At 39.7% G+C, this 15255-nt stretch overlaps 1 protein-coding gene across 2 annotated transcripts in view; it reads right to left on the bottom strand.

Annotated features, from left to right (window-relative positions):
- Positions 1–365: 365 nt before the first annotated feature.
- The window catches only part of DOK7 (docking protein 7), a 63731-nt gene continuing 48841 nt past the window's right edge, over positions 366–15255 (bottom strand). For both annotated transcript variants that reach the window (XM_057426671.1, XM_057426672.1), the window contains exons 9-12: positions 7293–7358; positions 6165–6236; positions 2727–2879; positions 366–1030 (exon numbers count right to left, since the gene is read on the bottom strand). In XM_057426671.1, coding sequence (XP_057282654.1) covers positions 894–1030; positions 2727–2879; positions 6165–6236; positions 7293–7358 — 428 coding nt within the window. In that variant the 3' untranslated portion in view covers positions 366–893. The remainder of the gene's footprint in view (positions 1031–2726; positions 2880–6164; positions 6237–7292; positions 7359–15255) is intronic.

Below are 15255 nucleotides of genomic sequence, written 5' to 3'. Positions count from 1 at the left end.
GACCTGATTTTCAAAGTGATACACACCTTCAGCTCCAAGAAAATTGCCTAGAATTGTAGGTACTCAGCAACTATGAAGTCAAAGCCTATGTTTTGTCACAGTATTTTAAGAACAGAAGCACACAAAATGTCCCTTCATATTGCTTTGGTTTATAAACATAATTAAACAACTTGTTTGTGTGTGCTCTTGTCTGTATGCATACACACACGCATCCCTGACACAGCAGCTTTTAAACGTGAGCAACTTTAGTCAATGCTGCAGAGCTCTTGGTGAGGTATAAAACTGAATTACCAATAGGTAAAGTTAAGCGTGTCCATAAATAGCACGTAAATTTAACAAAACTGTGCCTGCAAAAAATCAGGCACTGAGTTGTCTTGCTTTTGTAAGAGTCCATTAATATATTAATAGAGGTTTTACATATTTTATACACTCAAATATATACATATATTTTATCAGTAATGTGTGCTTACATACATACATGTGCACACATGAAAACATATGTGTACACTTACCACGCACACACTCACATTCCCTTATCTGCACACATTCAAGTTCTTTAGTTTTAAAGAAAATGCCACCATTTAATGAACACTGGAACTGGCTCCAGATTCTCCAGGACTTTAGAATTATAGAAAAAGGTAATTTACAACTGCATATGAAAAAAAAAAATAAACTCTGGACTTTGCAACCAAATTAAAACAAAAACAAAGACCACACACCTGCTTCATGCTACCAGCTTTCCAATTAGGAATCAAGATATTGGAATGAATCTGGTATAAATGCAATAAGCAATGGCAGCATTTTGTACAAGTATTTTTTACAATAAATGTGAATCTTTTGGAAGATAAATTAGTACCAGTTTAGGGTGAGCAAAAAGTCCTTTCCTAGACAGGTCACTGCTGAGCCCCTTTCTTCTTCTGCTCTAGCTCCTGCAAGCGTTCCTCCCGGCACTGAGCATGCTGTGTTCCCACCTTGTGGGCTGTCTCGGTGGCTGCAATGTCAATCTGTGCATATCGGGATGATCCACTCCCTGAAATACCAAAAGAAACCCTGTAAAACATGATACCCCTCGCATATTCCTGGGTAGAACTGACCCAGGACCTTCATCAGCTGGATACTAGTCCATAGATGAACTCCTAGTATTAGAAAACACCTTTGGTAGGGCAGTTGGCAAGGATTCTTATTTGTCTGGATTAGGCATGTCAATGTCTTAAGATCAACCATCTTCAGCCTCAGACAGAATGACAATTTAGTTTAATAACTGGCAATAAGGGAAATAAAAGCTGCTTAGTCTGTTCAGGAGTAAAACAATTCTACATAGGCACAGACACACAACTCCAGAGGCTGGAAAAACTTTAGTATGAAAACATAAAGTATTTGTGGTTATTAAAGGCAGCTTTGGAGTGATACAAGTTGAGCTTAGGAGAGTAGTTGTCATTTAGGAAAGTTTACATCAATTTATGGAATTTGTCTCTTCGTTCTTAATGCCTTGGTTCTCTGCCTTTAAAATGAAGATAAAACATCACTTTTATAACTCAACAGGATGTTGTACAGAGAGCTACACTAAATTTTTGGAAAAGCTTAGAATTACTTAACTAAAACCATATAAACACAAAAACTACGGGAAAAGTGCTGCATTTAAAAGCTAATAAAATTGCTGAAATTAAAAGTATGACAATTAAAATCTCCATAGCTATAAACTATACATAGAAACTCATCAATACCGAAGGTGAGCAAGTAAATGTCAGATCCTTTTACATACTGCAGAGGGCGATAAAGTTCCTGTGGTGCGCATAAAGAGTTTGCTGGGAAAGACAGTCTGGGTTATTCCTGCTGCAGGTAAAGGCCCACTTCTGGGATTGCTTTTGCAAGGGGACGTGGATATACTTGGTGGCTAATGTGGGAAGATGGGGAAGTCCGATGTGTACCTCAAGGGGATTTAATTTTGGGGGAAAACAGCCAATGAACTCAGATGCATGCTATTCCTTGCTATATAATGTTTTTATAGCCTGCCAGCTAGATGTCTTCAGGTTACCAGCGGCTGACCCTGGCTTCCCTCCAATCATCACCCCACCAAAGAATGGACTTTGAGGACACTAGACAAGCTTTCTGGAAGGAGCCGTGCATCTCTAAATGACAACACATGGTAGCTATATTGCCTGTTTATGTGCTAGTTGTCCAATTTAAGCATTAGAATTAAAATACCTAGATACAGACAAATTAATAGCTGGCTGCTTCTCTGAAGCACTTTCACACATCCTCATGGAGAGCAGATAGAACACTGTGTTCTTTTCTTAAGCACTTGCTGCATGGCTCCAGAGGCAGTATCTTCAGGAGCAAGCCCTGTGCACCTACACCCACAGCCCTGTTTCTGAAGCCAATCAAGAAAAAAATTAAGTGTAGTTCTAATGTGTGCAATGAAAATCTTGAGAACACGAAGCAAATTACTGTCTGTCAAGCTGCACACACACAGAAATGTTCGCTTCAGAAGGAGTGCATGTACAATGCATCTGTCAGAGGGATACATCGTCTTATAGAACCTCACAACTTAAAAAACTTTTCCAAAAGGGTTGGCAATTACAAGAACTGCCTCAGAATCATATCAGGGTTCAACTCCTCTGTTAGCAAGAGCCTATGGGTAGATGAGAAATTCAGATTCCCCATACCCTATATATTCTGCATTACTGCAACCCTTGCTGTTTATATAGTATTACAGACTTCCTTACCTCTTATGCTTGTGCTATGTTCTTGAAGTTCCAGTTCCATGTAATGAAGCTGTTTTTTGGAAGTGGGGCTGACAGGAATATTAACATAGGTGGCTGCCTCACTGTGGGGTCGATCTGATGTAGGGACATCAGCTGAATAACCTACTGCCCCTTCTGAAACAAGTAACATGTTATTATAGCCACTGTTTGCGATGACCAATGATCCATTTCATAAAAACACACTGTTCCATCAAATGTGCTGAAAGCCATCATTCGGCAGCAACAACTCAGCTTGCCACACAGTACATTTCTGTCATAAATGGGACACATAGAAGACTAAGGTTTCTACCTAAAAAGATCCTGAGAGACTGACCAAGTCAGGATCTATGCAGAAGACCACAGACCACAGCCACTGTTGTCATTATGTTGTGACAGAAAGCAAACTATACAGAAGCAATGCATGCAACTCTACTTTACAAGGCTTTCAACTTTAATTCAGGTTAGTAAAGCCTTATATGAAGCAATCTCTTCTGGAAAGATGTAACCTATTGTATCACCTGCAAGAGAGCAACCAAAATCAGAAGTTCGGAAAGTATGTTCTGAAAACAGGGACTGAAGAATTGTTGCAAGGAAGGGGAAGGCAAGCTTGAGGAGACAACATTGACAGATCCCCTTTACTGAGCTCAAAAAGGTAGGAATGACGCCTGTGGAGACAGACCAAGTAATAAAAGAGTTTAATTACAGGAATAAGGTAGATTAGACAGTGGAAAACCTTTCTAGCAGTAAAGATCACAAGAATGCAAGAGGAAATCCCTCAGAGGCTGAAGTATTTCTTGAAATTTCAAAACAAAAATAGATTAGCACCTACTAGGAAAGAGGAAACAAGAAACAGGTCTCTATAAAGTGATTCTGACTTAAACACAACTTTTTTGTGTGCTGAATGAATTCTCAAGACGTCTTCTAGCCCTTCTTTCAATTATTGTAATCTCATCTAACGTGAAACTAAGAGAGGAGGTAGAAGGTTAATGCTCCATTCACTGACCAAACAGGCCTTCCAGCTTTCAATCCTCTCTGGGTGTCAGGCACTTACATGCAGTTTTTCAGTCCACGAATACCAAGGGACTTCCCAGAATCATCTGGGCTACAGGAGACCCAAATACAAACCTGTATTCCTTCTGGGCTTGGACAAGGCTTTGAGTCGCATTCTCATTGTCCTACTCAGCAGGCTCTTAATCACCTGCCTGTCCAGTCCAATGGAAGTTCTTAACCTGAAAACACTTCCTGCTGTTAAATTAATTTGAGACAGAAGAGTGCAGAGGAAAAATTGCATCAATTTCAGCACAGGAAAGAATGTCTTCTTATATCCAACCAACAGCAGATGTGAATAACCATTAAAGGGAATTTTTTCTTCTTCTCGGACTGTATGATGAATAGCATAGATGGATAGCTTGTACAAGATTGGGCAACAGGAAGAGTTGTCAGAGGCTACAGCAGTTTCCAGGATAATAGAATCTCTCCAGAATTAAGCTATTTAAATCAAAGACATCTACTATGCAGCCAAAAATTTAAAAGCATAGAAAGTTGGCAAATTTTCTGACAGATTTTCATAAGAAAACATAGGAACATCCATGAAGTAACCAATCATTTTCTGACAGTCAGACTTTGAGTTGTTGTTCCAAAGCCAGATGTTAAGAACAGAATGAAAAGGGGGGGGGGGGGAAGGGTGGGAAAACACAACACAGAAGAAATGTCTGTATTGTCATTAAACATAATTCTCAGAAAAAGTTCTCAATTATTCTGTCTAATGTATTTCAAAGGAATTTGGCCTGACTGTGCCAAAAGGGACTGAAAACCTGCATCCCAAATTAGAATCATAGAATAGTTAGGGTTGGAAAGGACCTTAAGATCATCCAGTTCCAAACCCCTGCCATGAGTACGGACACCTCACACTAAACCATGGCACCCAAGGCTCTGTCCAACCTGGCCTTGAACACTGCCAGGGATGGAGCATTCACAACTTCCTCGGGCAACCCATTCCAGTGCCTCACCACCCTTACAGTAAAGAATTTCCTCCTTATATCCAATCTAAACTTCCCCTGTTTAAGTTTTAATCCGTTACCCCTTGTGCTATCACTACAGTCCCTAATGAAGAGTCCATCCCCAGCAATTGTTAAAGTTGTAAGCAAATGACAATCTTAAGGACTGATACAGAGTCATGAACAGTCATGAAGGAAAAGGTAAATTTTGAAGTCTTTCTATATGCTGTTAAAGTGACACAGCAGGAGTTAAGTGAAGTGTCCTCAATGCTAGCTAGCATGAAAACTAGCAAACTTCTCTATAGAGCTAACTAGTTGAAAGGTTTCAGGAAGCTGGATGTCATACCTGATGCAGATGAGCCAAGTGATGCTCCTAAGAACTAAAAAACCGCACATGGAGAATAACATATTAATTGGTAGAGCTTCGTGCAAGAAAAGCACAAGAAACATACGGAACAAAAAACCCTCAAAGGAAAACAAGTAAGCAAACTAAAAAAAACCTCAACCACTAAAACCAACAAACCAAGAACAAAGTTGGGCAAGCTGGAATGGAAGGAAAGGAAAAGTCTTCTTTTGTGTAGTCAGTACTGTCTTAATAGGGAATGTGCTTTCTTTGTGAACATAGAAATACTCTGATTTTCATTTTTTCCTTCACTAAAAAAACCACACACACACAAAAGAAAAAAATCCACCACATGTCATTAGACACAAAAAAAATGGCTTATATTTGTTTGAAGATAAAGGTTTATTTGAAAAGCACAAGACAGTCACAAGCTCCTACTAAGAATCAAGTCACGCCGACTGCCATGCACAAAGTGCTTTCAGCAGTCTGTTTTGGGTGGACGCAGGTAGAAGATGTTTACAAATGGGATCAGAGGACCAGTATTTGAGATCATTACAGATGAAGAATTTGAGAGAAAAACAGACCAAGTGCATGTTTACAACATTCTGAAAGAATTGGTAGAATATCATGATTGCTTAAAAGAAAAGTGGTAAAAGGTAGGAAGAAAAAAAGATAGTTATACAAGTAACAGGAGAAGAGAAAAAAGAAAATGCAGTGGCACTGAAATCAGAGGGAAAAGAAAGGAAAAAAATAGTATAATATGAGAGAGAAGATGTAAATTAATTTTGAAACTGGTGTTTCAGTCCTTCTTTCAGCAACTGTTAGTTATTCATATTTTCTATCCTATGTAGACACCATTCTCAGAAATGTGCAATAAATAATGCAGGAAGAAAGCCAATGCCATAGCACAGCCCCAAGATTAGTATGTGGGTGTGTGCCTGTGTGAGCACGCCTGTAAAGCTGACATATTCAAAGGGCAACACTTCAAAAATAAACATTTAGAAGCGATCCCAACAAAAAAGGGAAAGGAAAAAGCAACAGTGTCCCCTGATGCAACTGGCTGCAAAGATCTGTACTCACCCAGTTCCTCAAGGCTAGTAGGAGTTCCAGGTTCTGAAGGAAGTGTTAGCATCTCATAGCCACCTTTAGGACCTAGAATGCAGGAACACTGTCAATGGTTTTGGACTTAGGAATTTGCAAGATGTAAACAAGCATATGGTTTTCTAGTTTTGACTTGTAACCTTCTAATCTGAATAATCTTAGAAAGTATAAACAGTGGCTAGTGTTGACTTTTCTGTAGTGGTGATGCCAGCATTTTCTAATGAGTGTAACATAAGGAAAGAAACATTAGGTCGTTTATACAGGTATTCACACCGAAGGCCACTGAAGTCAACAGTGTGTTTTGCTGTACATCAAATTGGGAGCAAAGCTGTCTTGAATGCATGAATCAGGGAGAAGTGAGTGGGTGATCTCAGGAACATCTGGAAGACTCTTGTTAACATTCCACCTCCAGTGTGATGGATAACTTCTTGATTTCTGACAAAGCTCCGTAGAAAACGATTAAACTAGCCCTTCCAAAGATAACTTTGCTTTCCAAGTGCAAATCGGCACTTTGCAAGAGGCCAGGCTGCACAACATCATCAGTCCTTCCAGAGCACTAAGCTGAAAAAAATGTCCATGGTCCTCTCAAGATCTCAGTCTCCACCCAAGTTCAAACAAGGCAAGCAAAAATGCTACATCCACAGAATGAACATATTTGGATTTATTTTTAATTATAAGCACTCATAAATTTATCTGCTGGTGTTGGGTTTTTCTCCATTGTCACAAAGAAGTATCTTTAAATGTGGTGGGGTCTTTTTCCCACCATGTCAGTGCTAGGGTACAGGATTCCTCATGGCCTGAGGTGAGAATTTTCTGGTGGGTGTCCTTTGTTAAAGAGCTGGCAGCATTTAACTGCTGTGAATAAGATTACTGCCTATGCTCTGACACTTATCTCATCTGTCACTGCCTCTTCTAAACTTATCCCATCTGTCAATGCCTTTCTAACAAAAAACCTGCAAAGCAAAAAACCCAAAGAAATATGCAAGTCTTACAATAGGGAATCAAGTCACACGTTACCTTTAACATTTTCTGAAGTTTAAAATAATTTAAGTTTAATTTAGCTTAAATTTACATGCACACACATACTTCATAACCACTCATACTTACCAGCTTGGAGACTGTGCCCTCTATGCACTTTCAAAGACCCAGAAGCTGCCATGACAGAAGCACCACCTGTTTTCAGAGAGAGATATTCATATTAAATCTAAATACCTGCTGCTATTATTAGGTACCTGCTGCACATCATCATTTTTAGCAGGTGTTTCTGAAACATCAAGAAAAATTTCAATAAGAATTACGATTCCTTGGTCTTCCTTTCCAACCCTACCTATTCCGTGATTCTATAATTCACTTAAGCAATATTTTCCCCTAAATTCTTTATCCTGAGATTGTGATATTATAATCTGATGTTTTTTTCTTTCTTTAGAAAGGCAGGATACCATCTATAAAACTTCAGGATATTGGCTTTCCTGGTTTTGGTGAGTACTGCCTTACTCACAGAGGTAGTCATCTTCACCTGAGAAGTAGAATAGCAATGAAAACTGAGTGGGGATTTGCCTTTCCAATCCATAACATAACTTCAGCAGCCACAGTGTTTAAAATTTTCACTAAAATCTCATCACACTGGATTCAAAACCTGATAAAGTTCATGGGAAGGACTATATCACACTTCAGTAGTCCACTGTCCAGTTTTAGACCTGCATGAACTGGGGCAGGGTGAAGGGTAGGCAAAGGATCTTGCTTCCATGGGGTTTGACTCTAGGTCATAGCTGGTTCTTGTGAAATACCATTCCAAGTGTTACAGCCACGAAAGCTTTACTGAGGGCATGTCAGTCTCCTTTGAGGTGGCACAGTCAGCCTCCTTTCCCCAGCCCTATTCAGATCAGCGGGAAGCTGACCCAGGTATAGTAGGAGACACAGAAGGTTGAGGAAACAAGAGCTAGTGATTCAGAAGCCTATAGAGTGGTACACATCTAGTGTGGTTTGTCTACATATGCACATCCCTTCTTTATTTAACCACAAAGTAATCAGCATTATATCTACCCGTTCAGTTAGCAATACCCCTGTCCAGCCACGAATGTCTTCTCTCTACTGTTGTCACTGTGAGCACCTTGATCAAGGTGAGTGACATTTACTTCCTCACAGTAACAATTTTGAGGGAACTTCTTGTGCAAGTAAGTGGTACTTAGCAGAAATAAGGTAGGAGGCTGTAAGTATGAGTAACCCTGCCACTGGTGACAGGGCAGCTGTGCCATATGCTGCTGAGTGTTGGGGATCAGGTATAAAATTAACACTCTCTCCTAAACTGATGAATAGTCTCTGAGCACGTGAGACACTTCTCTGCAAATTGTTTCTAAAATAGTGTCCAAAAATTGCCATAATTCTTATGCAACGTGAAGAAATTCTATAAGAGAAATAGAAGTCTCAAATACCTAATAGAACGGCATGGCCTAAGAAGCTAAAGAAAATGGCAATTTCTGACTTTTTCCCACTGTATAAAGTATGCATTCATACTTTTTTCCCCTTAAATCTAATAATTTAAAAGCTTATGAAACCATTCTTAAACTTGTATGAAGTAAACCTAAATAAACCCAACAGATTATTTCACCAAGGACAATGAATTAAAGAAAAATAACAGGCACCTACTTCGAAGTACACAACTGAACTAAAGCCTTTGGTTTGTAGTGTTTGCGTACACAAAATAAAAGGTAATCCAAGGCTACACAAACACTTTTCAAACATATCATACTGAGAAACTGATTTTGTGTTTTAACAAATGGGATAAGAATGTACAACCTTCACATTGTATGGTGAGTAGTTCACCTCTAAAAACTGACAGCTGATGAAAATAAATGCAAAAATAGGACAGACCTTGCCTGGCTGATTTATTTATATTTTCACTGTGACAGGTTTTCCTTTTTCTTACATCGTAGCATCCTGTCTCTGCATCATTAGGAATATCAGAACGCACTTTATGCAACTAAAAGCCTTACCTTACTTGAAGAAAGACTGCAGCTTTATACTAGTTGCAGCTACATCACAGAACTAGTGTGGGGTGTTTTGTGGGTTTTTTTCTTCCTCAAAAGTTTGATGTAATCCAGCACAAATCATTCCAGAGGAAATATGACTATTTAAGCAACATTTTTAGGATTTGTGTAAAGCGCACAGGACAGGAAAGGAGATTTAAAACATTAAGTTATTCCAATCCATTTATGGTCAAGCTGAAGTTTTCCCATTTGGAGCTCATTTGAAAGAACTATGTTAATGATTCAGGATTTGACCTGTTGCATTTTCCTCATTTTCAAATCTGGCAACTAAAAAATATTTATATAGTCAAATCTCTCATGGAATGTTTTTGAAGCTTTGAATTGCGTTGTATAAACACATGCCAACAGAGATCAACCTAGATATTTTCTTCTTTCATCTTTACAGCTACCGTATAAGCTGGTTCACTTTTCATTTATGAATCCTAGGATAAAACTTGCAAAAATGGAAAAAGCAAGACAGATTTTAAACACATAAAGTATCCAGCAAGAGACAGATGCTCCTTTCCATCATTCTTTTCATCTTACAAGGGATTGTTAAGAGTAATTTCTTTCAGTTTCCCCTGCCATCCAGCTCTGCGTGGCTGACTCGCTCAAGTCTTTGTTAAAACTGAGTAGCTCATCAAGAGGGTTATTTCTGTTCTTCTTTCCTCCATGTGTAAGAGGAAGAAGATATTCAAAATGTGACAAAGTGAAAATAAGCTGCAGAATGTTTTGCATTCCTACATATGATTAGACTCAAACGTCTGATGTAGCTCAATGAAGACAAGCACTATTTGAAACATTTTTCTAACTCCTTAGTTATTTCTTTATGCGCACTCATCAAAAATAAGCACAGCTTAGAGCACATATGCTACAAGAAAGAGCCACCAGCAACCTAAAAATTGAGAGGGAACCTGCAATATTATGAACTGATCCCAGACAGTTTACAATTTCAAGTATGGTCACCTAGACACATGCAACGCTACATTGCCTTTACTTCTTACTGCTCAGCCTCTACTTTGACTTCACAGAGTAGGTCACAGACTCTGCAGGTCTGGGCTACTCAATGTGCTGACAAGGAGTCAGGACAGAAAAAAACCCACTGCGTTCTGCAATAACATATTGTTAAATTAAAGCTAACTTTATTATGAAGTACTTTGATCTGCTCAGCCAAGCAACATTTCCATGTCCTCCTTTCAAAGCAGATACCTTGCTTAAAAGGGCACACAAAGCCTAGAGCTACTGGTTGATGGGAGAAACACTGCAAGTACGGAGGTATTTTCATGTAAATGTAGTAAAAGACTTCCTGGTGCTAAAATTTCTCTAAGTTTGTTATGCTTCAGTTTTCAAAGTGATTTCATATTTTTTGCTTCTATACAAATGGCATTATCTGCAAGACATAAATGCTGAAGGGGATGCTTAAAAATGCTTACTTGCTCTACAGATTTCACCATATTCAGAAATGCATCCTGTCTAACAGCCAGTTTCAGAAGTAGCAGAATCACTCAAAACTAGAAATAGGTGTAAAAACACTCACAGTTCAAATATTGCTCTACAAAGAGGCCTGTTTAGTGTGCAGAAAGAAGCACAGAGGATCTAACTACCTCTAGCTATTATTCATCTTCCCATGTGGTAGGACCACTCCAACCCAGGCTTCCATCTTTAAAAAAGCTGAAGTATTAAGCTAGAATCATTACCATTTTCCTGTACCAGCAAACTCTGTGTCTGCTATTTGAAAAATACACCTAAAGATGCTTTACATACATTTACTCCAAAAATCTTTATGCTTCTGAAGATCGGGATCTGCACTGGCCAAGAATGAAGGCCCCATAATGTGTTTCCTTAATAGAAAAAAAAACCAAACCAAACCAAACCATACCTGAAATAATCACTATGTTTGCAAATAAGGTTCCTCAGTTTGTGTTCTAGAAAGCTGGTGTATGTAATTCCCTGAGATTTCAGTGTCAGAAAGGGCATGGAGAAGCAAATCAGGAATACAGAAAAGATAGGACTTCTAGTCCTGTGGCATGGTCACTATGGCATGGACTTACCACTGTCTGTCACCCCAGAACGTAGAATCATAGAATAGTTAAGATCATTCAGTTCCAACCCCCCTGCCATGGGCAGGGACACCTCACACTAAATCATATCACCCAAGGCTTCGTCCAACCTGGCCTTGAACACTGCCAGGGATGGAGCATTCACAACTTCCTCGGGCAACCCATTCCAGTGCCTCACCACCCTAACCAGAAAGAATTTCTTCCTTATATCCAATCTAAACTTCCCCTGTTTAAGTTTTAACCCGTTACCCCTTGTCCTGTCACTACAGTGTCTAATGAAGAGTCCCTCTCCAGCATCCCTATAGGCCCCCTTCAGATACTGGAAGGCTGCTATGAGGTCTCCACTCAGCCTTCTCTTCTCCAGGCTGAACAGCCCCAACTTCCTCAGCCTATCTTCATACGGGAGGTGCTCCAGTCCCCTGATCATCCTCGTGGCCTCCTCTGGACTTGTTCCAACAGTTCCATGTCCTTTTTATGTTGAGGACACCAGAACTGCACACAATGCTCCAGGTGAGGTCTCACAAGAGCAGAGTAGAGGGGCAGGATCACCTCCTTCGACCTGCTGGTCACACTCCTTTTGATGCAGCCCAGGATGCGGGTGGCTTTCTGGGCTGTGAGCGCACACTGTCGGCTCATGTTAAGTTTCTCATCAACCAACACCCCCAATTCCTTCTCCGCAGGGCTGCTCTGAATCTCTTCTCTGCCCAACCTGTAGCTGTGCCTGGGATTGCTCTGACAAATCCCTTCCCTTCCCCAGGCGGCTCCCCCTGTCCACTGAAAGTCAGCAAATAAAACAGCAGGCAGGTGCAGGGGGAGCGCGGCGGCAGCCATTAGGGTCAGTGAGACTGGAGCCTGCCCACCCGCCACGCAACAGGAACCTGCTGGATCTACTCAGCCCTGAGGATGAGGCAGCAATGTTTGGATCATTCGCCAGCAACTCGTTTCACTGCAGTGACTTTATTTTTCCCCCTCCTGTTGGGCCCCCGGTAATTCAGATACCCACTAAGGCCAAGGTTTACCTTGTAAATGCAGTAGATATTTTCATCAGCTTCCCTTGTCTGAGGTCCTATTTTAGTTCCCTACAGAATTATTTTGAATGCACTTATAAAATAAAGAACAACCAAGAAAAAGCATTCCATATTATAGCAGGGTTCTAGTAATCAGTTTCTCATTATAATAATGCTCTTCTATTACAGTGTTTAGCCCTATGACGCATGACATATTTATGATGGACACTGTCCAGCACATAGTCCTTTCCTGGCTCAATCACAGTACACTCTGAAGAGCTGACAGCACATTTCCTGAAAGAAAAATACGAATTATAAATTATTTTCAACCTCAGCAACAGCAACAAGCACAGTATGGCCCAGATTCTTCTTTCTCACTGCTCTCAAGTAATTCCTTGAAAGCTTACTCCTAAGCATGAAACAGAGGTATCAGGCTGCACAGGTTCACAATAAATATTTTTAAAATGCATGAAAGCCTATTTTTACATCACAAAAGCTAAGCTATCAGGCAGCTGAGTTCATTTTCAGCACCCATCACCTGTTATATACTTAATTTCATACCTCCCTACTTTGACTCCCTATCTACCTAAGAAAAAATTAATAGAGATACCATGTTCATAATCAGCGTTCAGTTGACATTTCAGCAAGGGCATACAAGGGCATGTAGTGATAGGACAAGGGGTAATGGCTTTAAACTGAAAGAGAGTGCATTTAAATTAGATAATAGGGAGAAGTTCTTCCCTGTGAGGGTGCTGAGGCACTGGCACAGGGTGCCCAGAGAAGCTGCGGCTGCCCCATCCCTGGCAGTGTTCAAGGCCAGGTTGGACACAGGGGCTTGGAGCAACCTGCTGTAGTGGAAGGTGTCCCTGCTCATGGCAGGGAGCTGGAACTGGATGAGCTTCAAGATCCCTTCCAACAGAAATCATTGTAGGATTCTATGATTGCGTAGTTTTGGTATTACAAATAAAGGGGCTGTCAGATAGCAAGAGTGTCTGTTGCAATCCCAATGAATTTGCTCCTCTGAAATACAAAAAAAATGGAACTGGACACACACCAAAAAAAAATAAAAATAGAAGAAATAAGAATCTAAGAGTCACAAAAATTAACATAAATTTAATGCATTTATTTAATATTAAAGTACGCTGCTTCTATGAGAGGATATTTGTTGACTTATTTTCCCATCCAGCCAGTGATTTTTGTAGTGCCAGAGCCTGCACCACAGAAGTACAAGGAGATCGGACCTCCCACTACAGAAGTTTAATCTGAGTGTTGAAATGCCAGATTTGGGTCTGGGTCCTGGGAACGCTTAGGCAATCAGCTGTGTCTAACAGGAAAGGACAAAAGGTTCTCACATATGGCACATAGAGGCTGCATGAAATGCATTCTCCATGGATTGCAGTGTCCCTAAGCAATCCTAAGTGTCCATTCCTGCTCTCAACTTAGCTTCTCCAAATAGGAGTCTTGGGATTCAGATAGTTCAGTTCACTTGGAAGGGGTGGCAACAAAGGACAGAAATAGTGGCATTTTTCCCCCTTCACAAAATAACCTCATGGCCTAAACATCTTTCATAAACCACTAGAGCTGTAACAGATTTCTACTCAATGGAGAAAATACAAATATTTTGAAGGACAGCATGAAGACATAATCATAGAATAGTTAGGGTTGGAAAGGACCTTCAGTTCATCTAGTGACAACCCCCCTGCCATGATAAGTAAGAGCTGGAGGTTCCTATATGAGCTGTTGCAATGAACTGAAAAGGAGCACAAGATTTATATAACAGACATAAATCACAGTGAGAAACACCACAACTGTCAGGAAATACATTCTAAATGTGAGAATAGCAAAGGACTTTGGATGATTCAAAGTTTTGATTAATGATTTTTATTGCAGAACATGCTAAACAATCACCTGTCAGACATACACACAAAAGTTTGTTCAAGCTCAGGTCAGAGGCTTGAGCTAGCCAGCCCCTTCAGCCTGTTGTTCCCTACAGTACTTTGATGTACAGTACCAGAAAGATAATGACAAGCTCACAATTCTGTGAAGGGATGTGCTGGCTTTTGGCTGCACTTCTCAACACTGAATGTACATCTCATTCACAATCCCTTAATTAAAAACACATAAGCAACTTGTGAGAAAAGGGCCTATGTGCATATCTCTGAAACTGCATCATGTAGATCATGCTATAGAATATCTTACGCATTCATGAGAAACTCCGTGTATGTCCCATGAGAACTTCTTAGACCAAATGTACTAAACCTAGGTGCCTCCAGAATCCATCAGTCTCAGAAATCAGGAAATGTGAATAGCAATTTTGAACCTCTATCTTGTCATGGTATTTTAAGGTCCATAATAACTATAAATGCAGTCTATTATACTTAAGAGCAGGCATTTCCACATCATAAAACCCCAAAGAATCCATTACCTTGATCTGTAGTACAAAGCTATAACAGTGGGAATACTTTCCTCCTACAAGTGCAAGCAATCTAATTCAGTCTCTCTTTCTAATCAATCTTTACAAAGTTATTTATAACAAAGGCAACCAAATTATTTTAACCAGAATTAAATGATTCACCACAACTTGGTTTTTTTTCCATCTAGTAATACAATTCAGAATTGTTACTGCATTTATGAACACTTTTCAGCCTGCCATTAGAATTAGACACATTTCTCTGAAGTTGCTGAGTCTATTCCTCAGCATATATAACTAACAGTAGAAATAGAATATCATCACCCACATTCACTACCAACAAACTAAAAAATATTTAATCAATTGATCCTGACTCTTTATCTCCAATTCTTGCTACGGAACCGAGGCATTTAAGATGAAAAACATTGTACAGAACATGTTTGCACTTTACAGAACATATTAGCACTTACAGCACTAAAGAAGTGAGCTTGCATTCATACAATGTAATTGAATTAAAATACAATACAGCATTTTCTGTGACAAAAAAGAAAAATGTTTATCACTAAG

This window comes from Pezoporus wallicus, unplaced genomic scaffold (assembly GCF_028554395.1).
Source record: "Pezoporus wallicus isolate ANWC-B61680 ecotype Strahan unplaced genomic scaffold, APGP_CSIRO_Pwel_v1 scaffold_13239, whole genome shotgun sequence".
NCBI classification, from domain to species: domain Eukaryota; kingdom Metazoa; phylum Chordata; class Aves; order Psittaciformes; family Psittacidae; genus Pezoporus; species Pezoporus wallicus.
The sequence above is the reverse complement of the archived record's forward strand: the minus strand, read 5'-3'. Positions and strand labels throughout refer to the sequence as shown.